Raw genomic sequence first — 19865 nt, 5'->3', positions numbered from 1 at the left:
AGCCCGGCGGGGGCAGGTTTGGAGGGGGGGCCAGGCGCTGCAGTCAGCAATATCAGCACAGCTCGGCAGGGCTGATTGCAGGTTATTAACATACATTATCTCAGTCCCCTGCCTCTGAAAGGAGCCGGGTTCCTATTCCCCCTCTCCCAGCCCTCCCTCCCCCTGTCTTTTACACTTAATTACCTCCCTTATTACACCACAGCCTGGAGAGAGACAAAATCCCCGGGCAGCGGGGCAGGCCCGGCCCAACTGGGGCGTAAGTAATGGCCCGTTCTGCCAGCGCCTGCCAGGAGAGCCCCGGCACACGCCTGGATAATGAACCACGGAGCGGAGGCCGGGAGCCCGGTGTGTGAGGGGAGGGGATCACCGGGAGCAGCCCCTGCAGGAGGCAGCTTCCCCCCCGCCCAGGGGCCATGGTCCTGTGGGAGAGGTGACCTTGAACTTGGCAGAGCCCTGATGTCAGGGATGCTGCAGGGATGGATGGGACCCGTGACGCTGCCTGCGAGGCCTCATGGGATGGGGGGTGAGAGCCCAGTATGTGTGGGGAGCACCCCGGGCCCCCCAGCCCAGCAATGGCCTGGAGGTGTGGAATGCTGAGGGATGCACTGGGGTCTGGGGTGAGGTGGGATGCTGTGGGACATGTGGGGCTGTAGGCGCGAGGATGCTGAAGGATGTGGTCCCCTGTGGGATGGGGGGGTGCTGTGAGCTCTAAGGTACTCAGGGCTATTGGATACTGTGGATTATGGGATGCCCTGGGCTGTGGGGTGATGTGGGATGCTGTAGGATACCGTGGGATGTTGTGGGATGCCCTGGATTATGGGGTACCACACACAGCCATGAGCCCGATGAGCTCAAAGGATGGCCCCAGTCCTGGCTCCCAGTCATGGCTGTGAGCAGTCAGAGCCAGGGTACCTGTCACAGGGGGGGCTGCCTGTGACCCCCAATCCTGATGCCACTTGGCTCCCGCAGCCGGGGGTGCTCAGGGCTGCACTGTAACGGCTGTGCCAGCGCTCTGCCTGCAGTGATGGATGAGGACTGGCCTTAGCTCAGCACCGCACCGCTCGGTACAGCACCGGGCTCAGGCAGAGCAGGGCCCGTGGCCAGCCAGGTCTCAGTGTCACCCTCCAGCCCCAGCAGCACAGGGACACCAGCCCCAGGCCACCCGTGCCTGCGGGACCGGGGCCTCATCCTGCTCCAGCAGCGAAGGGGGGGGGGGAGGAGGCTCCGGCAGGGAACAATGCACCGAGCCCAGCTATTGTTGTGGGCTGCGAAGGTCACAGGCTTGGGATGGGGACAGGGATGGGAACAGGGACACGGGAGAGGGCGAGGAGGCGGGAAAAGGGACAGGGAAGAGGGATAGGGAAGGGGAAAGGTGTAATGGGCAGGAATGGGGACGGGGCAGAGGGGACAGGGCAGGGAAGAGGGAATGGGGATGGAGCCAGAGAACAAGGGACACGGGAAGGGACGAGACAGACGGGAATGGGGACAGAGATCAGGGATAGGAACAGAGAGCAAGGACAGGGGAAAGGGGCAAGAAACAAGGACAGGGGCCAGAGGTGGAGACAAGGGCCAGGGCCGGGGATGGGGACGGGAGCAGGGCCAAGGCCGGGACCCCCGCCCCGCAGCCCCGTCCTTCACAGCCCTGGGGGCTGGCGGCAGGAGACAAAGGCGGTGGGAGGCAGCGGAGCGTGTCCCAGCCCCCGTCCCCGCGTGTCCCCATTGTCCGGGGAAGGGGAAGGGGGAGGAGGGAACCGGGGGGAGGGACCGGGGACCCCGCACCGCAGCGCTGCCCGGGGCTCCCCGCGCTGCCGGCGGCTCAGGGGGCTCCGGGGGGGGGGGGTCCAGGCGCGGCCGGGCGGAGCGGCCCCTTTCCCCCCCCCGCCGCCTGCCTTCCTCCCCCTTATCCTCCTCCTCGTCCCCTCCTCCTCCTCATCCCTCCTCCTCCTCCTCCTGCCGCCCTGCTCTCTGCCTGCCTCCCCGCCCCTCGCAGTCGCTCCCCGCTCCTCGCCGTCCGCAGCGCGGGGCCGGGCCGGGCGGGGCGGGGGCCGGTGCCGGGGCCGGGACCGGTGGCGGTGCCGGTACCGGAGCTGTCCAGTGCTGAGGGCGCCGGCCCGGCCCCGCCATGCCCCGCTCCTTCCTGGTGAAGAAGCTCAAGGCGGAGGCATTCCCGGCCGCCGGGGCCCCCGCGCCCCCCTACACCCCCCTGGAGCCCCCCTACGCGCTGCCCGGCCCCGCCGCCGGTGATGGTGAGTGCGGGGACGGGGGTTCCGGGGGGGCCCCGCAGCCGCTATTGTGTGAGCGACCGCCGGGGCACCGGGTGCAGAGGGAGCGGGGCCGGACGGGGCGGGGGTCTCCGTCGAGCGGGGGTGCAGAGGGGTGTTGGGGGGGGGGGTCGGGGTCATCCCTCCGCACCTCTCTCCCCCCTCGGGGCTCTGGGGCCAGCGGCCTCTGCCGAAGTTGGTCCTTAGGGAAGCATCCCCGGTCTGACAGCGGCATTCCCGCGGGTATCCCCCCGCCCCGGCCGGACCCGCGCCCCTCAAACCGGGGTGCAGCGAGGCCGGCCCCTTCCTATAACAAGTTTTGGGGGGGTCCGAAGCCGCCGGGGCGCGGGGGGCAGCGGAGCGGCTCCGAGCCCGCAGGTTTCATTGTTCGCCGCGGTGCCCCGAGCCCCCCCGGGAGCGCGGGGGGGCCGCCTCCTCCCCGGGGTACCGAGAGCAGGCGGGGGAGAGGCGAGGGGCAGCCCCCCCTCCCCGCAATGCTGGGAGAGGTGCAGGGGCTGGGTTGGGGGGGGGGGGGGTCTGGGTTCTCTGGGGCCGCGTCCCGCTGGGGAACACAGGGGGGAGTTTTGGGGGTCACTGGGGTGCAGAGACCCCAGACGGGGCGGCCCAGGGACCTGCCCTGAGAGAGGGGACCGAGGGGGGAGGTCCTGTCCCAGAGCGGGGGCTGTCGGGTCCTGGCTGCTCGGGTACCGGGATGCTGAGCTGGATGCAGGAATGGGCCTGATCCAGCCATGCACAAGCCAGCATCATCCCAGTGCTGCGTTGTCCCCCCAGCTTTGGCTGCTCCCCAGCCCTCGGTGGGCTTTCTGTGCTGTGGGCAGCGTGTGAGGGGCTGGGGGTGCCCAGCTTCCCCCCTCCCGCATTGGGAAGCAGAGGCCGGTGGGGGAGGGATGTGCTGCAGCTGGGCAGAAGCTGCCGACGCTGCTCTCCTGGAAATAACCTTGCTGCATGCTCGGAGGCAGTGTGAGAAATTGCTGAGCAGAGCGCTTTCTGCACAGCCCGCGCTGTCAGCACAGTGGGGCCAAGCTCTGCCCCTGCCACGCAGCCCCCTCCCCACCACAGGCACCCCCAGACCTTGTGGAACACCCAACAGCAGCCGCTCACCCTGGGCTGGGGGTCCCATGGGTGGGAGATCCCATGGGCAGGACCTAGGTTTAGGGATGCTCGGCTGCAGCTGGGGTGGGTGTCATGCACTGGTGAGCCTGGCCATGCATTGACACCAGCCCCCTGACAGCCCCCACTGCCACCAACGGTGAGGACGTGTCCTGTGAAGCAGGACAAGGGCCGGTCACACAAGGCAGGAGACCACTGGGACCAGTTTGAGGAACCAGGGGTGGCTGCATGTCCCACAGGAACACGGCCCTGCAGGGAGAGGACTGCACTGCTCCTCCTGCAGTGACCTTCATGTGCCAGCACGGAGGGATGGGGATGCCCATGCGGTCCCAGCTCTGCCAGGGTCAGGAGTCAGGCCATGAGCAGACCTGCACCAATGTCACACAGGGGTGACAGTGCTGGAGCAGCACCCGAGCCCTGTTCTGTGCCTGGGGAGCTGCGGGTCCCTCTCCTTGGCGCGAGCCCATGGCCCTGGTGCTGCTGCCCTCCAGGAGCTGCCTCGGCTCAGCCCCAATGGGGGTCAGTGGGAGGCTGGGGGCCTTTCCCATGCCCTTTGCTGCAGAAGGGAAACCCAGGGTGGGCTTTTCCCGCTCGCCCGGTGCCGGCGCTGGACGGAGCAGAGCTCATTACGGTGAACAATGAGGCTCTGCACCGACAGCTGTGCGGCGGCGGGCGGCCCCCGGGGGCTGCTGCGGCACCCGGGCAGCAGCAGCCGAACCTCCCGCAGCCCCATCCCGCTCCCATCCCAGGCAGCCCCGCGGGAGGGACCCATCCTGCTCCAGATGTGGGGCAAAGTCAGCCCCTGGGTGCATGAGGCAGCTCCGGTGCTCAAGGGCAGCCCCTGGGGCTGAGCGGGGACAGGGACCGGTGCGGGGGGGGGGCACAGCCCTGGTTCCGCATCCCCCAACGGGCACTTTTGGCTGTGGCTTTTCCACCATCCCCGGTGGGGCTGGCCCGGAGTGACGGTGACCCCGCTGTGTCGCCCCTGCAGGGTACCTCCAGCACTGCCTGGCACCAGCCGGCTATGACACCGACAAGAAGCAAGGGCTGCCACCGCCACCACCGGACCCGGCCTATGCACCGGGCCACGAGGAGTACAGCGACCCCGAGAGCCCCCAGTCCAGCTTCTCCGCCCGCTACTTCAACGGGGAGGCGGCGGTGACGGACAGCTACTCCATGGATGCCTTCTTCATCACGGACGGGCGGTCGCGCCGGCGCAGCGAGAGCCAGCGCCGCGGCAGCCACCGCCACTCCTGCCCCGAGTGCGGCAAGACCTACGCCACGTCCTCCAACCTGAGCCGGCACAAGCAAACCCACCGCAGCCTGGACAGCAAGATGGCGAGGAAATGCCCGACCTGCGGCAAGGCTTACGTGTCCATGCCCGCCCTGGCCATGCACGTCCTCACCCACAACCTCAAGCACAAGTGCGACGTGTGCGGCAAAGCCTTCAGCCGGCCCTGGCTGCTGCAGGGCCACATGCGCTCGCACACCGGGGAGAAGCCCTTCGGCTGCTCCCACTGCGGGAAAGCCTTCGCCGACCGCTCCAACCTGCGCGCCCACATGCAGACCCACTCGGCCTTCAAGCACTACAAGTGCAAGCAGTGCGAGAAGACCTTCGCTCTCAAGTCGTACCTCAACAAGCACTACGAGTCCGCCTGCTTCAAGGGCTCCGAACACAGCTGTGCAATAGGGAACTAGCCCCACAGCCCCCTGTGGCACATCCACATCCCTATCCCTATCCCCGTCCCCATCCCCATTTGCATCCCTATCCCATCCCCATTCCCATCCCCATCCCCATCCCCAATCCCATCCCCATCCCCATCCCTATCCACATCCCCATCCCAGCCCTCATCCCCATCCCTATTGCCATCCCTGTCCCCATCCCAATCCTGGTCCCCGCGCCAGCACTCCTGCAGCTGCGGCCAGCCCAGTTGTGGCTGTGCCGTGGCTGGAGGACGCGTCCCCACAGACTCACTCCCCACGCGGGAGGAGGGTGTCCCAGCGCTCCTGGGAAGGGCTGGATCCAGCCGGGACCACGGCAGGACCCGGCTCCTCGCCCGCAGGTCCCTGAGCCCCCCCGCAGCCAGGCAGGTCTCTCTGCGGGGACCTCAGGACCTCTTCCAGACCCAGGAGAGATTTTTCCTCCCCCAGCTCCTGGCTTTCACCTCTATTTATTTAATTTATTACCATTATTTATTTAGAGCTGCTGCTTCTCCTCCCCGGGGGATCCCGGGGGAGAAAAGACACTTTTCTGCTCCTGCCCCCAGGAGCAAAAGCTCACCTTGACCCCTGACACTGATGGGACCGTGGGCTGGCGCTACCGATGGCTCAGCGGGGCTGATGGATGGTGCGGCTGGGCTGTCGGTCACCCCTGGAGTCTGGGGTCCCTGCAGCCCACTGCACGGGCCCTGGGGCACCCTGATGCCCCTGGCCAGCACGATCCCATGGGACATGGCCCTGTGGTGCTCACCTTGGCACTGTGGGTCCATAGCCCTAGGAAGAGCATGGGGCCCCCAGCAGAGCCCCAGGGGACACATCCCTTGCTGGCTCCCAGCTTGGGCAGGCACAAGTGGGCTCTGCCATGGTGATGGGCTGAGGAACAGCCCCCCGGGCCAGTGCAGCCCCCTTGCTGTGCAAACAGCCAGGCTGGCAACTGGGCTGAACAGCCAGCCCTGGGGCAGCACCCAAACCCCCAACCGCTCCCCATGTCCCCACAGCCTCTGCCCAGACCCCTTGCCAGCCCCCCTAACCCATCGCCCCCTGCCTGCGCTCTGGAGGAGGGGTCAGTGTAGCCGTCAAGTTTGGGTGAGTCTATTTATATTATTCTTATTTATATTATTTATAACTTATGCTTTTCACTATTTATTTGCCAAGACTGGCAGGGCCGTGCCAGCGCTGGAGGCGGCAGAGTTGCAGCAGAGCCGCCGTCCCCAGGACACAGCCACGGTGACACGGATGGGGACGGCACCCCGAGAGCGGATCACGCAGCAGGCACAGAGGCAGGAGGGCATGAGCTGGGAACCCGGGGCTCCGCGCCCTGCAAGCCTCCTCCAGAGGCAAAGCCCTTCTCCCTTTGGCTGCCTCGCTGCTCCCTGCCCCGCGCCAGCAGCGGGGACAAACCAGCCCCATTCTATGCAACGTCCCAGCGGAGCATCCCTGGAGCAAGCGCCGTGCGTGCGGCATCCCGGAGCGGGGCCCGACCCGCGCCTCCGCTTCCTACCTCGGGTCGCGAGCAGCCACGGTCCCCATCACCCCGTGCCGGTGCCCGGTACCTTCGGGTTCCAAGCCCGGCACCCCGCGGGGCTCGCGGTCCCCACACACGCAGTCTTCCTGTGCCGTCTTCCTCCCTGCAACGTCTTCCTCCCGCCGCCTCGGTGCTCCCGTTGCTCGCAGGCTCCGCGCCTCCCCGGGGATGTCCCTGTCACGGTCCTCGCTGCCGTGCCCCCCAAACTCCGCGCAGGCAGCCGCAGCGCACAGCAGCAGCGCAAGGCTTCCCCCCGCGGTGCCGGCGCGGCCCCGCTCCTCTGCCCCCGTCTCTCCTGTAAATAGCAGACACTACAGCAATAATTTTCCGTGCATGATGATAGATTTTTTCTGCCAGGTTTTGTACTCGCCAGCCCCCAGTAGGAGGAATCCACTGAGAACCGGCCGCCCGCAGTATTACTTGTAACGCAATTCAGGGATATAAAAGGGATTTCTGCCACTAACCGCGTGTCTCGGGGCATTTATACCGGGGAGGGGAGAGCGGGTGGTGGATCCCCATCCCTTGGAGCCGTGTCCCAAGGGCATCACCCGCCCCAAGCCGAGGGCTGGATGTGTTCTGGCACCCGGAGCACCCAGGACTGCCCGCCTTGCTTTGCCAGCTCCAGCAGGAGCCAGAGATCCCCTGCTGCGGTGAGCGGGGCGCTGGGAACATCGCCCTGCCCGGGAATGCGGCAGAGCAGTGACCTGGAAGTAAAGCGCCGTGTGAAACCCTGGCAGCGGGGCTCAGAGCCCGGCGGGCAGCCTCGGGGGGGGGCAGTGATGGGATTCAGCTGTGATGGATGGGGAGGATTTGGTGTTTGCATCCCCTCCTGCCCACACAGAGGCACAGATGGGGCAGTGGGAGCAGCTCCAGGGCAGGCAGGAGCTCCTGGCCCCCACTCGCTGCCTTCCCTCCCTACGGATGGGTGCCAAAGGGAAAAGGTGAGTTTTTTTGGGCCTCCAGGACATCAGCAAAGCCCTCGCTGAGCCCTGTGCTCCCGGTGACATCGGTGCTGCCCCTCAGGCACAGCGATTCACCTGTGAAGTCACCACGGGATTCATCCTGACAAAATCTCATCCTGCAGCTCCATAAACCGGTCCCTGACCATCCTCATCACTGCTCCTCACACGGGCAGTGCCCGGTCACACCGGTGTGTTTCTGAGTCAGTGCTGGGGCTGGGGACCTTCCGTGACCCCTGGGAGCCAGGGTGAGGGGACCGGGAGCAGCCATCCATCAGCATCATGGATCCAGGCTGCCGTGGTTGCAGCCACCAGTGGGATATGAGGATATGAGATCCAATTCTTCCCAGGAGCCTCTGCACCATTTGGAACACTGGGCTGGAGAAATGACCTAGAAAGATTCAGAGCCGGAATGCTGCGGTGTGTGCCTGGCTGCAGAGCATCTGCGCTGCACTGCTCAGCTCTGGGGCTGCCTCGTGCCTCCTCTTCCTCACCGAGGACCCCATGGGCATCAGTGCAGCAGGGGTGGGTGGGGGCACATCCTAGCTCCTGTGAGGTGCTGCAGGCTTAGCCGTAGTGCCCCACTTGGCCAGGCAGGAGCAGAGACCCTCAGGCAGCCCCCAAGGAGCAGCAGAGACCCTCAGCACATGGAGCAGCCCCGGAGAGGGGCTCATCCCTACCCGCAGCCTCGCCGGGGCAGAGAGCAACGGGCACCGGGCCAGGCCGCGCTGGCACCGGGCCCGCAGCCGGTCCTGCCCCTTCACTGTGACTCTGCAAAACCTCGGGGCGGGCGCGGTGGCGATGACGGTGGTGATGGCCGGGCCGGGAGGAAGTAAAGGGGCCCGGCTGGGCGCTGCCCTGCTCCGGGTGGAGAAGTGCGCTCGGCCGGGCCCGCAGCAGGAAGGACGAAGCCAGCTCCGGGCAGCAGCAGCCATGGCCGAGCCCGGGGACCAGAGCATCCACACGCAGCACATCTCGGCCGTGCACAACGTGCCCATGCGCGTCCTCATCCGGCCCATCCCTGCGCAGCTGGAGCCGGACAAGGTGCGGAGCCTGATGGAGACCTTGCAGGTGAGCGGCCCCGCTCCCCCGGGACCCCTCCATTGTGATGGGGATCCCCGGCACAGGCTGTGGCGGTGTCATCGCCGGGGGGTCTTGTCCTTGGCAGGAGGACCCCGAGCGGGTGCCCCCCATCGACGTGCTCTGGATCAAGGGCACCCAGGGCGGGGATTACTTCTACTCCTTCGGGGGCTGCCACCGCTTCGCCGCCCACCAGGCGCTCAACCGGGAGACCATCCCCGCCAAGATCATCCCGTCCACGCTCAGCGACCTCCGCACGTACCTGGGCTCTTCCACGCCGCTCCTGCGCTAGCCCGGGGCACCGGAGCGGCGGAGGAGCGCGGCGGCGACAGCAGGTGGCGCTGTTGTGACGCGCGGAGCCGGTATTGGCCTCGGGGACCGGGAAGCGATGGACCGGGATAGACCGGGATGGGATGGGATGGACAGGGACAAGATGAATAGGGATGAACCGGGATGAGAAAAAGGGTGGACCAGGACGGTATGGGATGAACCAGGACGGAACGAGATGGACCAGGTTGAACAGGGATGGGATGGGACAGAATGGACCAAGATTGAGTGGGATGAACGGGGATGGGATGAGACAGGATGAACTGGAATGGGATGGGATGAACTAGGATGAAATGGGACAGGACAGGCTGAACAGGGATGGGATGAACTGGGATGGGTTGTGTTGGGATGATCCGAGACGGTCTGAACCAGGATGGGATAGGACAGGCTAAACCGGGTCATAGCTCAATGGGGATGGGCTCAACCAGGACGGGACGGAGTGAACCAGGGCACAACTCAACCAGGAATGGCTGAATCGGAACGAGTTGAACCGGGGCACACTGGAACTGAGCCAGGTCACAGCCCATCCAGGGCACCACGGAACCAGGAAGGGACAAGGGCAAACCGGGACACAGCCAAAGCAGGACGCAGCCGTACGGGGAAGAGGCACAGCTGAACCGAATGGCCAGTCTCCACCGACTCTGGGCTCACCCTGTGCCTGGGCTGTGCCTACCCCAAAACCTTCCTGTCCCCCTCCCTGGACACATCCCGTGGGGACACCCCTGCTGCACCTGGAATAAAGGCAATCAAACCCCACAAGTCTGGGGGCTGGTGTTGGGGGAATGTGCTCTGCAAAGGGACAGATGCTTTCCTTGGGACTGGATGCTCTGCAAGGGGACGGATGCTGTATTCGGGATGGATGCTCTGCCAGACATGGTGAGGGTGCCCAGCAGGGCCAGGGTCAGCTCTCACGTGGGAGCACATGTGGTCCCACCACGCTGGGATGCTGTCACTTCTGCAAACGGCCACGTCTTCACCCCATGTGCAGGCTGGAAAACCCGCCCTGAGCATCCCCTGGGCATCTCAGCATCCCTTTGAGCCAGGAACCCCGGTCCAGGGAGGGGAAAGGCCACTGACTCACCCCCCACACTGTGAATCAGCAGGACTGGGACAGGAACCACAGCCGGTCATTCTGCCCTCGCTCTGCTCCCTCGGCCACGCTCCTTCCTGGATGGATCCTGCCCTGACACGGCAGGAATGGGCTGGGAAGAGGATCTGGGAGGAGGGCACAGCCACGCAGGCAGCAGCTCTGGATGGCAGGAGCTGGCCCTGCTGCCCATTGCTGACAGCACAGGGTGGGCTGGGGGCTGCTGTGCCAGAGCATCCCCCCAGCCCCTTCCCTAGCAGAGCCAAGGGAAGAGGCTGGATGGAGGCTCTGCTCCGTGTGCGGCATCCAAGCAGTCTCCGGAGGGAGGAAGCCCTGGAAGCGCTCATGGAGCGAGCAGCCCCGTCCGCGGCTCCCGGATGGGCCGTAAATTTCTCCGAAGAATTGTGGCGTGCTAAAAAGTTTCCTCCTCTTACAGAGATGGGGGAAAGGGAGGAGGCGGCAGCTCCTGCGGCAGCGCGGCTCGGCACCAGGGTGCCCACGGCTGGGTGCCCCGTGGCAGCCACTGGGATTTGCCCCCAGTGCTGGGCATCTCCCATGGGCTCTGCTCATCCCCATCTGCCTGGGTTTGTGCCCCACACAAAGGGAGCTGGGTGGGAGGCAGCTCAGCAGGGCTGGGAGCCCATGAGAGGGCATGAACCAGATCCTGCACCTCCCTCCTTGCACCCCATAGGGCTGGAATACCCTCTGCAGGATCCACTCTTCCAGCTTCCCATCCCCTTTAACCAGTGCCAGGATTATCCGTGCCAGCCCCACGGTGCCCTGTGACACCGCTCCAGGGCTTGGTGGCACCGGTTGGAGCCAGGACCGGCCACTGTGTCCCTGGGGCTGTGTGAGCATCCCCAGGGCTGGCGGTCACATCCCGGGGCTGGCAGAGGGCAGGCAGTACGAGCTGGTCCCCATCTGGTGCTGCCGGTGCCACAACCCTGGCACAGGACTGGGTCTCACCAGCGCCGGCGACCCCGCATCGGCTTCCTGCGTCCGTCTGTCCATCCCTCCACCTGTCCCCCTTCCCTCTGCCTGACCCGGCGCTCTCCGGTGTCGCCGCTGACAGCCGATCCCGGCTGCCTCCAATCCATTCGTTCCAGCGCAGGAACAAAGGCGCTTTGTGGGCTCCCCCCGGCCCCGCGGTGCCTGGGGGGGGGGGGTCCTGCCTCCGGAACTGGGGCAGACTTCCCCCCGCGACAGGCATGTAATGCCTTCCAGACCCACAGCCCGGCCCGCAGGTACAGCCCCCTGCGGGGAGGGGGCCTGGGGCGCCCCACACTGCCCCGGGGACACCCCAGGGGGGTCAGGCAGGGACCGCATCCAGGGCTCCCCGAAGGGCTTCACCCCTCCTGGTTCCATTGAACCCCTTTTGCTGCTCCTCCCCATACAGGGGAGCTCCGGGGGCTCCCAGATTTGCTGGTCCTGGTCTCCCTGTGTCAGTAAGAAGGGCCAGACCCGGCCATTCCCGTGAGGTGGGGATGGTTGTGGGGTGAGGGTGAGTGGGGACAGGCAGCACCTTCAGGGGTCTTGGTGGGATGGGCTGGGAAGAGATGGGATGGGATTAGATGGGGTCGAATGGATTGGATGAGGTGGGATGGGATCAGATCAGGTGGGATGGGATGGATTGTATGGGATATGATAGGATGGGATATGATGGGATGGGATGGATTGGATGGGATATGATGGGATGGGATATGATGGGATGGGATATGATGGGATGGGATCGATTGTATGGGATATGATAGGATGGGATATGATGGGATGGGACGGATTGGATGGGATATGATAGGATGGGATATGATGGGATGGGATTGGATGGGATATGATAGGATGGGATATGATGGGATGGATTGGATGGGATATGATGGGATGGGTCAGGTCAGCCCAGCCCTGCTTCCCCTGGGCTCAGCAGGGTCAGACCCAGCGTCCTGCAGGCCACATGTGCCGGCGCTGCCGCGGGTCTGGAATCCATTTGCCTCGCCGGCAGCGGTGTTTTCCCAGCAGGGCCCGAGCAGCCCCCGGGGGCTGGGGGCAGCCCCGGCCCCGGCCCATCTGCTCCCTCTTTGTTTTCTTACACTTAAGCCTCACCTCGCTCATAAACACTCCCCAGTGCGGGGGGCAGGGGGCACTTCCCTGCCAGCAGAGCCAGGACTTGGCCCCCGGGTACCCAGCACCCGAACCCAGCCCTAAGGGTGCCCCTCCATTGGCCACCCTCAGCCTGGAGGCGCCTGGTGGGTTGGGTGCTGAGGCCATGCCCCCTCCATGCCACACATCCTATGCAGGGTCCCATCCACCCCCTGCCTTCCATCCATGCCCAACCCATGGTGCTGCGTGCTCCATGCCCAGGGCTGTGAATTGTGGCACTGGAGCTGAAGGCCTTGGTCCAGTGACCGGTTTTGTGTGGCTGGATCCACTGGGAGAGCCGGGAAGCCGAACACAGGCGCATCCTGGCACCCGCTCAGGTTTGCGATGCTGCAGCCTCGCATGCACCCCTCCATACTCACATGCACCCATGCGCGCACATGCATGGCTATACGCATCCATGCACACATGCCCATACATGAGTGGACATGTGGATACGTGAACATCCACACACATGCTCGCATGCACTCACATGTGCACATGCATGCGGTGCCCCCACACACACACTGCTGCTGTGTCCCCACGTGTCCCGTCCTCCATAGCAGCAGCACAGGCCACCAGCGCCCCACACATGGCTGTACCCCCCCCCCCAAGAAGCCCCAGGGCTCCCCCCAGCCTGTCCCCGTCAGCTGGTGGCCATGTGTGGGGCAGTGCAGCTGAGTACACAGCCCCTGCCATCCGTCTTGCTGCCTGTCAGGGCTGGGGGCTGCTGCGGCCCCCCCAGCCCCGGCCCAGCGGGAAGCTGGGGCGAGAACAGGGCAGGAGCTGGGGGTCCTCTCTCTGCACCGGCACCTGCGGGCTCCCTGCCTGCATCCAGGGGCTTGTCCGTGCCCTGCTCTGCCCCTCTGCAGGGGTAGGAACAGCCCCAGGCAGGGGCTATTGCCAGGGTTAAGGTGAGGTGAGGAGCAGCAGGAGATGCAGCTGGCAAGGCACACGTCCCCGTGGCCATGCGGATGCCCCCAGCCCCAGCAGGACCTCCAGCCCCCAGCACAGCCCTCTGCCCCCCACAGTGTGATTTACAGGCTCTGCAAAGGCAGACAAATGGTGAAGGAAAACAGGGCAGGGGTCCCACGGTGAGGGGCTGCCTGTGCCCCACGGGGGGGACAGGGGCCGTTTGCTCACAGCCGGTGGGATCGGTGGGCAGTGAAGCAGTGCCGGTGCTAGGCAGCACAGACACCCGGCCATGGTCCCAGTAACAACACCAGCCCCAGAGCCCCACACATGAGCTCCAGTCCTGCAGCCACGGGGCTTTGGCCGTGGGCCACGTCCTTGGGAGCCAGGTCCTGCCCTCGGCTCGCCTTTGCCGTGCCCAGAGCATCGCCAAGCCACCGGGGCAGGGGAGGAAGGCGGGCAGGAAACCTCCCTCCTGCTTGCTTGGCCCAGCTGGCTGCCCCCCACCTGCTCTGGGGGTGCTGGGCTTGGGGCTCGGAGGTGAAGGCAGAGTGGGACCCACACAGACACCCTCGGTGAGGAGAGTGACCATCAGTTGTGGTATCGGGTGCCCAGGAAGGCCCAGGAGCCACCCGCAGGGACGCTGGTGGCTCCGGCTGCTGCCAGCTCAGTTCTCCCCTCGCAGGAAAAGCCTCTGAGCTCCCACTGCCGGTGCACAGCGGAGGGAGGAAACGCTCCTGCTGCCCTGCAGTGCTGCCTGCGACACTGCCCGTGCCCCTGGCCATGTCCCCGCTGCGGGCAGGAGGGTGGCAGGCCCTGGGGATGGAGGGACAAGGGGTGCAGAGCAGCCCTGTGGGACTGCCCACCTCGGGCACCCTCCTGGGCACAGACCCCACCTCAGCAGAGCACAGTGGGGTGTCAGAGCAATGTGTCCCCCTCCAATAAACACCCTGGGGACTGCACCGGTGCCACCCACTCCTGGGTACCAGCCCCATCCCATCTTCCGTGCGCCAGGCTTGCCCCGTGCAGGACCCAAGGCTGGCCGAGGCTGGGGACACAGTACCCATGGGTGGCACCGCGTGTGGCATCACCCCACAGCCCATGGACGGTGAGGAATGCAGCTCAGGGAGCGCCTCCCATGCGGTGTCAATGGCAGCGGCACCACCGGCACCACCATGGGCACGACCCGGAGCCCGGCGCCGGTGCAAGGTGCGCGGCCAGCCCGGGGCTCTGGAGCGGGACCGGGCCCGCGGCCGCAGCCAGCGCTGGCTCCCGCGGGCCGGGGCGAGGACACGGCCCTGGCCGGAGGCGCTGGGGGCCGGCTGGGGGTGGGCTCCGGCGCCAGCCCCTCCCCGCCCGTATAAACCTCGAGTCCCCCCCGCAGCCGCTCGTCCCAGCCCTGCTCGGCCGCCGGAGCGGAGCAGCCGCGGGAAGGCGCCCGGCAGCGGCCGTGTCGACAGGGGAAGGGTCCCCGCAGCGCCGGGGGGTGCCCCCAGCAGGGCCTTGGGGGGCACGGGCGGGCACCCCACCATGGCCTTCACCATGCTGCGCCCCGTGGCCGCCCGCGTGCTCTACCCCGACCTCAGCATCCTCTCGGAGGACGAGGAGAACCGGAGCGAGAGCGACACGTCGGACCAGTCGTTCGGGTGCTGCGAGGGCGCCGAGGCTCGCCGCAAGCTGCCGCGCAAACCGGGGCCCATGGTGATGGTGAAGCAGAGGCAAGCGGCCAACGCGAGGGAGCGGGACCGGACCCAGAGCGTTAACACGGCCTTCACCGCCCTGCGGACCCTCATCCCCACCGAGCCCGTGGATCGGAAGCTGTCCAAGATCGAGACCCTCCGCCTGGCTTCCAGCTACATCTCCCACCTGGCCAACGTGCTGCTGCTGGGCGAGGGCTGCGAGGACGGGCAGCCCTGCTTCAGTGCCATCTATGGGGCCAAGGGCGACCTGGACAGCAAGCAGCCCCGCAGCATCTGCACCTTCTGCCTCAGCAACCAGCGGAAAGGGGTGAGCGGGGCGCTGGGGTGGGGGGTCCCTGGGGGAGCGGGGCCATGGGGTTCCTGCGCTGAGGGGCTTGGTGGGAAGCGCAGGCTCTGGCTCCAGCTCCCGCCGGAGGCTTTGGCTGCTCCCGGCCAAGCGCCGCTCGTAGCCGCACGCCCACAGCTCCCGCTCGCGTCAGAGGGCAGGGCTGCTCCCCCACGTCCGTCCGGGATGGGAGGTCTCGAGGGGTTAAAGTCACCCCGGTGCGGAGGGCATTTGGCTGCTTCGGGAGGGGGGGAGCTCAGACCTCGAAAGCTGACCCCATCCTTGTCACCATCCCCATCCCTGTCCCCCGTGCAGTTCCTGATGCGATGAGACAGGCAGGGCACAGAACGCGTTGGCCTCAAGCAGGGTCTGTCAGCAGCACCAGCGCGGCTCCCACATGGGCCAGAGGGCTGAGCTAGGTCATGGCATGGAGCCCCTGCCCTGCCTGACACCCCAGCACCCTGTGGCTCTGAGGGCACCTTCCCCACGGTGAGCCCATCCCACTGCCCACGCTGGGACCCTGGGTTCCCCTGGAATGGGCTCTGCAGGGTGAGGGGCTGGCAGCATCCTGGCCCCATGGGCATCCCTTGGCAGGGACATGAACCGGGGCTGCTGGACCTGCCACTGGCCCCACAACCTGTCCCATGTGTGACCATGGGGCACGCTCCAGCCCCTAGGGACTCTTTTGGTTCCAGTTGCTCCATTTTAACTGCTCCTCGTGCACCAGACTCTGCAGCTTCCACAGCCCTTCCCAGGGGACATCCAGCCCTGCTCCTTGCTGTTGCTGCCCCGGGCTGAGATCCTCTGGCCAGGGCTGAGCTGTGTCCATGGGCTGCTCCCCAGGGCTGGAGCTGGGGGGCTGGCACAGTGCTGGACCCCCAGGGGACCCTGCAGAGGTACCAGGGCTGTGACACCCAGAGCGATGGGGACAACAGCAGGAGCTGGGCTGGGATAGGGCTCTTTGCCTCCTGGATCTGGGGCTGGGCTGGAAATGGATTGGGTTGGGCTGGAAATGGCCTGGGCTGGAAATGGCCTGTACTGGGCCACGCTGGGCTGTGCTAGCCTGGAAATGGGCTGGGGTGTGATGGGCTCTGCTGAGCCAGGCTGGGTTATACTGGGTTGTTCAGGGCTAGACCTGGGCCGTGCTGGTCTATGCTGGGTTATACTGGGCACAGCGAGGCTGAAGTTGCGCTGGTGCACTGGGAGATGGGGTTGGGCCTCCTCATCCTTCGTGGGGCCATGTCTCTGTCCTGGGTCTGTAGATCACAGCAGCACCGAGCACCCACGAGGGCTGTGTCCCTGCAGGGTGACAGGGCCACGGGCACCCACCTCAGGGTCCCCGTAACCTCCACTTCCCATCCACCTACCCATGCACTAACCATGCAGTGCCCTGCCTGCCCAGCCTGGACCACCCCAGCACATCCCCATGGCCATTTCAGAGCGACTCCTCCATGCAGGGCAATCACAGGGCGGTGTTGGGCAGCAATGGGGCACCCCACAGCGGGACACCCCCGGTGCCTGCAGCTCTCGCTCCTCTCTCCGCAGGGCGGCCGGAGGGACCTCGGGGGCAACTGCCTGAAGGTGCGGGGGGTGACCCCGCTGCGGGTGTCGCGGAGATGAGCCGGGGCCCGGCAGCACCCGCCTGACACAGCGGCAGCGCCAGAGACCGCAGCGGGGAGGGAGGGAGCCGGAGCCCGCGATGGCGGCAGGGCCGCGGGCTGGCACCGCACCGGCACCAACACCAACACCGGCACCGGCGCCGGCAGCGGGGCAGGAGGACGCTCCTGGGGCCGAGGCTGCCGGAGATGGGGGTCCCCGCGCCCCAGGGCTGCACTGGAAGGGGCGCGCTGGGGCCGGCGTCGAGGCGCTCCGGGCTGGGCACACGGTGCCGATGGGGGCCCCGCGGCGCTGGTTCTGCTCCTGCAGCACCTGGAAATAAACGTTATTTTTATGACGGGCCGGTGCCTGCCTGAGCCCGGCGTGGGGCAGGGTGTGGGGAGAGGGGGCATGGACCCGGTTCCATGGCACTGGAGCCAGTGCGACCGTCCCAGCTCTCCCCACAGATCCACATGCGGTGAGACCCCTGGCCACACGCTGGCCCCACGTCCCCAGCCCTTGGTGACACCTTCGGCTCCACAAGGGCTACGGGAGCCCCAATACCACCCGTGTTGTGCCATGCCAGGGGATGGGGACGGCACTGCCAGCCCTGTGCCGTAGCCATGAGCGCCTCGGCGGTGGCTTGGGGTTGGTGTCGGTGCTTTTGTGCCTTCCCCCGTGCCTGGACTGCTGTGACTGCCACCACCGCCACTGCCACCATCACCACGACGGCCACCAATGGTCGCCACCGCTGCCACCGCCACCAACACCCTCCTGGTGCCACCAGCACCGTGATGGTCCCCAGCCCTGCAGCTACAACCACCACCATTGCCACCACAATGGCTGTGTGCGTGGTGGGGCTGCAGCGGCAGCACCTACACGGGGTCAGGCTGGGACAAGAGGGGTTCCCAGGCCAGGTTCCCCTGGGGGGGGGGGGGCCGGTTCAGCTGATGTCGGGGTCACTGGGCCTGGGAAAGGTGCCACCGTGCCGAGCCCCACGGCTCCCAGGGGCCCGCAGCTGCAGATGGGGCTGCCGGGGGCAGGTCCTGCTCCATCACCCTGGGGTGCTGCAGCCTGCGGGGAGCAGGGGGACACCGCGGGGTCCTGCAGGAGCCTCCCCCTGCCCAGCCATGGGGCTGGGTGAAGGCAGGAGCCCAGCGGCACCTTTCAGCCCCCCCCCCCCACCCCGTCCCGGGCTCCCCCTGGCCCGGGTTTGATTTATGGAGCTGACAGCGCGGCGCAGCTGTGAGAGCTGGTCCCAGGCAGGGAGCGGGGTGGGTGGGAGAGGTTTGTTCTCAGCGTGGATAATGCGTCCCAGGCCCCAATAAACAGCCGTGAGATTCTCCAAACAGCCCGGGACACAGGATCCTGCCCCCGGCTTTATTGGGGGGCAAAGGGGGGGTTGCTCTGCAAACAGCCTGACCCACACATGAAAGGGGGATGTGCCCCTGAGTGGCGGCTCCAGAGCCCCCTGGGGCCAGCAAGGGCTGGTGGTCTCAGTGCTGGGGGCACAGCAGGGCCCAGCACGCCATGCGCAAGTCCCAGTGTGTCCCAGCCGCTGGGATGTGGGTCCCAGTGCTGAGCATGGGGGTCCCAGAACGTCCCAGCGCCAGCAGTGAGAGCCCCAGCAAGCTCCAGTATAAAGGCCATGGGTTCCAGTAGGTCCCAGTGCAGGAGATGTGCACTTTGTACGTCCCAGTGTCAGGGACTGGGACTCCAAAAGGCCCCAGTGTAAGGACCGTGGATCCCAGTACGTCCTAATGCTGGGACCATGGATCCCAGTATGTCCCAGTGTCAGGGACTGGGACTCCAGCAAGCCCCCATTGTAAACCATGGATTCCAGTACATCCCAGTACTGGAGCCACAGGCCCCAGCACATCCCACTGCCAGCAATTAGGGACACAACAAGCTCCAACATAACAGCCATGGGTCCCAATATATCCCATCACTGGGGCTGCGCATCCCAACACGTCCCAGCACTGTGGCCATGGGTTCCAGCACGTCCCAGTGCCAACCCCGCGGGTCCCAGCACATCCCGGTGCCAAGCTCATGGGTCCCAGCACATTCCAGCCCCTCCCAGCACCACGAGAGGGAAACGGTGACTCAGAGGCGCTGGAGCCCACAGGCCCTATGGGAGCCGGGTGCCCCTTTGCCCTGTGTGGGGTGAGCGCCGCGGCCACCAGCACCCGAGCCCCAGTGCCGGGCACCGCAGCCCCGCGCTCCCCTCCCATCCTCTCCCCTTCCTGCGCTCGGACACCCTTGGAAAGGCTCTTGGCCGCTTTCTCTGAGACAGGAAGGTGTCCCCGAGTCTCAGGAAGGAAAAACACTCAGTGCTGAACCCACAAAGACCGTCTCCGAGGGGCCAGGGCTGGAGAGGCTCCAGGCCTGACATCACCTGGGAACTGGAACCAGGACCGCAGCTGCACTCCGCGCACGGTATTTTTTTCTTTAACTTGTGTTTTTAAACTTTCTTTTTATAGAATTCTTTTTTTTTTTTTCCCCTTTCCCTTCTCCATTCCCCTCCCAAATAGTTCAGCCTCTCCAGCGAGGCTGGAATGCAGGAGGGCTGCACCCGCAGCCTGCAATGATGGGATGGTCCAGGATGGGTCCGGATGGGCTGGGGCTGCTGGAGCCATAGGCAGGGGCTCGCTTCCCACTGATGGGGGACCAGGACCCCATAGCCCCCAGCACCACTGTGCACCAGGGATGGTGGGAAGGGACCCAAAGCCATGTGGGGACCCAGGAGCATCTGTCCAGCCATGGGGGTGTGGGAGGATGGAGGGCAGAGGCGTCTGCGCTGCTCTCCTGACTCACAGCCCCTGGGATGCAGCAGCAGGGTCAAACCATGTCTGAGCCCAAGCCTGGGCCTGAGTCAGCCAGGCAAGAGGAGGCAGCCGGGGCTGGGTGACACAGAGGCAGATTTCAGCCCCAGAACCCAGCCCTCCTCAGGCCTTGTCCTTTGGCAACACCTTTGGGTGCTGCCTGGCCCTCCCTGGGCTCATGGCAGCACAGAGGCTCAAGACAAAGATCCCAACGTGTCCTGCACCGGAGCAAAGCTCAGTGTTTGCTGTCCAGGGAATCCTCCCTGTGGCAGTGACCACAGCAATGGATTGAGC

The 19865-nt window shown here is 66.1% G+C and overlaps 3 protein-coding genes across 3 annotated transcripts; all 3 read left to right on the top strand.

Moving 5' to 3' along the window:
• The first annotated feature begins 2004 nt into the window (after positions 1–2004).
• On the top strand, positions 2005–5202 carry SCRT2 (scratch family transcriptional repressor 2). The gene is made up of 2 exons (XM_062628286.1): positions 2005–2246; positions 4384–5202. The coding sequence occupies exons 1-2, from the start codon at positions 2123–2125 to the stop codon at positions 5088–5090; spliced, it is 831 nt and encodes a 276-aa protein (XP_062484270.1). The 5' UTR covers positions 2005–2122; the 3' UTR covers positions 5091–5202.
• Positions 5203–7322: 2120 nt separating this feature from the next.
• On the top strand, positions 7323–9132 carry SRXN1 (sulfiredoxin 1). Its single transcript, XM_062628279.1, has 3 exons — positions 7323–7356; positions 8152–8666; positions 8764–9132. Exons 1-3 carry the CDS (start codon positions 7323–7325, stop codon positions 8965–8967), a joined length of 753 nt encoding a protein of 250 aa, XP_062484263.1. The 3' UTR covers positions 8968–9132.
• Positions 9133–14482: 5350 nt separating this feature from the next.
• On the top strand, positions 14483–17107 carry TCF15 (transcription factor 15). Its single transcript, XM_062628280.1, has 2 exons — positions 14483–15135; positions 16699–17107. Exons 1-2 carry the CDS (start codon positions 14659–14661, stop codon positions 16771–16773), a joined length of 552 nt encoding a protein of 183 aa, XP_062484264.1. The 5' UTR covers positions 14483–14658; the 3' UTR covers positions 16774–17107.
• The last annotated feature ends 2758 nt before the right edge of the window (positions 17108–19865 follow it).

This window comes from Pezoporus occidentalis, unplaced genomic scaffold (assembly GCF_034315485.1).
Source record: "Pezoporus occidentalis ecotype Australia unplaced genomic scaffold, CSIRO_AGI_Poc_V1 ctg313, whole genome shotgun sequence".
Taxonomy (NCBI): Eukaryota; Metazoa; Chordata; class Aves; order Psittaciformes; family Psittacidae; genus Pezoporus; species Pezoporus occidentalis.
The sequence above is the reverse complement of the archived record's forward strand: the minus strand, read 5'-3'. Positions and strand labels throughout refer to the sequence as shown.

What these genes read in the sequence shown, in the direction of transcription:
- SRXN1 (XM_062628279.1), top strand. Translation starts at nt 7,323, where the DNA reads ATGCGGCAGAGCAGTGACCTGGAAGTAAAGCGCC. An exon ending in TGACCTGGAAGTAAAGCGCC is followed by an intron (nt 7,357 to 8,151) that starts GTGTGAAACCCT and finishes AGCTCCTGTGAG; the next exon opens with GTGCTGCAGGCTTAGCCGTA. An exon ending in GCCTGATGGAGACCTTGCAG is followed by an intron (nt 8,667 to 8,763) that starts GTGAGCGGCCCC and finishes TGTCCTTGGCAG; the next exon opens with GAGGACCCCGAGCGGGTGCC.
- TCF15 (XM_062628280.1), top strand. Translation starts at nt 14,659, where the DNA reads ATGGCCTTCACCATGCTGCGCCCCGTGGCCGCCCGCGTGCTCTACCCC. An exon ending in TCAGCAACCAGCGGAAAGGG is followed by an intron (nt 15,136 to 16,698) that starts GTGAGCGGGGCG and finishes CTCTCTCCGCAG; the next exon opens with GGCGGCCGGAGGGACCTCGG.
- SCRT2 (XM_062628286.1), top strand. Translation starts at nt 2,123, where the DNA reads ATGCCCCGCTCCTTCCTGGTGAAGAAGCTCAAGGCGGAGGCATTCCCG. An exon ending in CGGCCCCGCCGCCGGTGATG is followed by an intron (nt 2,247 to 4,383) that starts GTGAGTGCGGGG and finishes TCGCCCCTGCAG; the next exon opens with GGTACCTCCAGCACTGCCTG.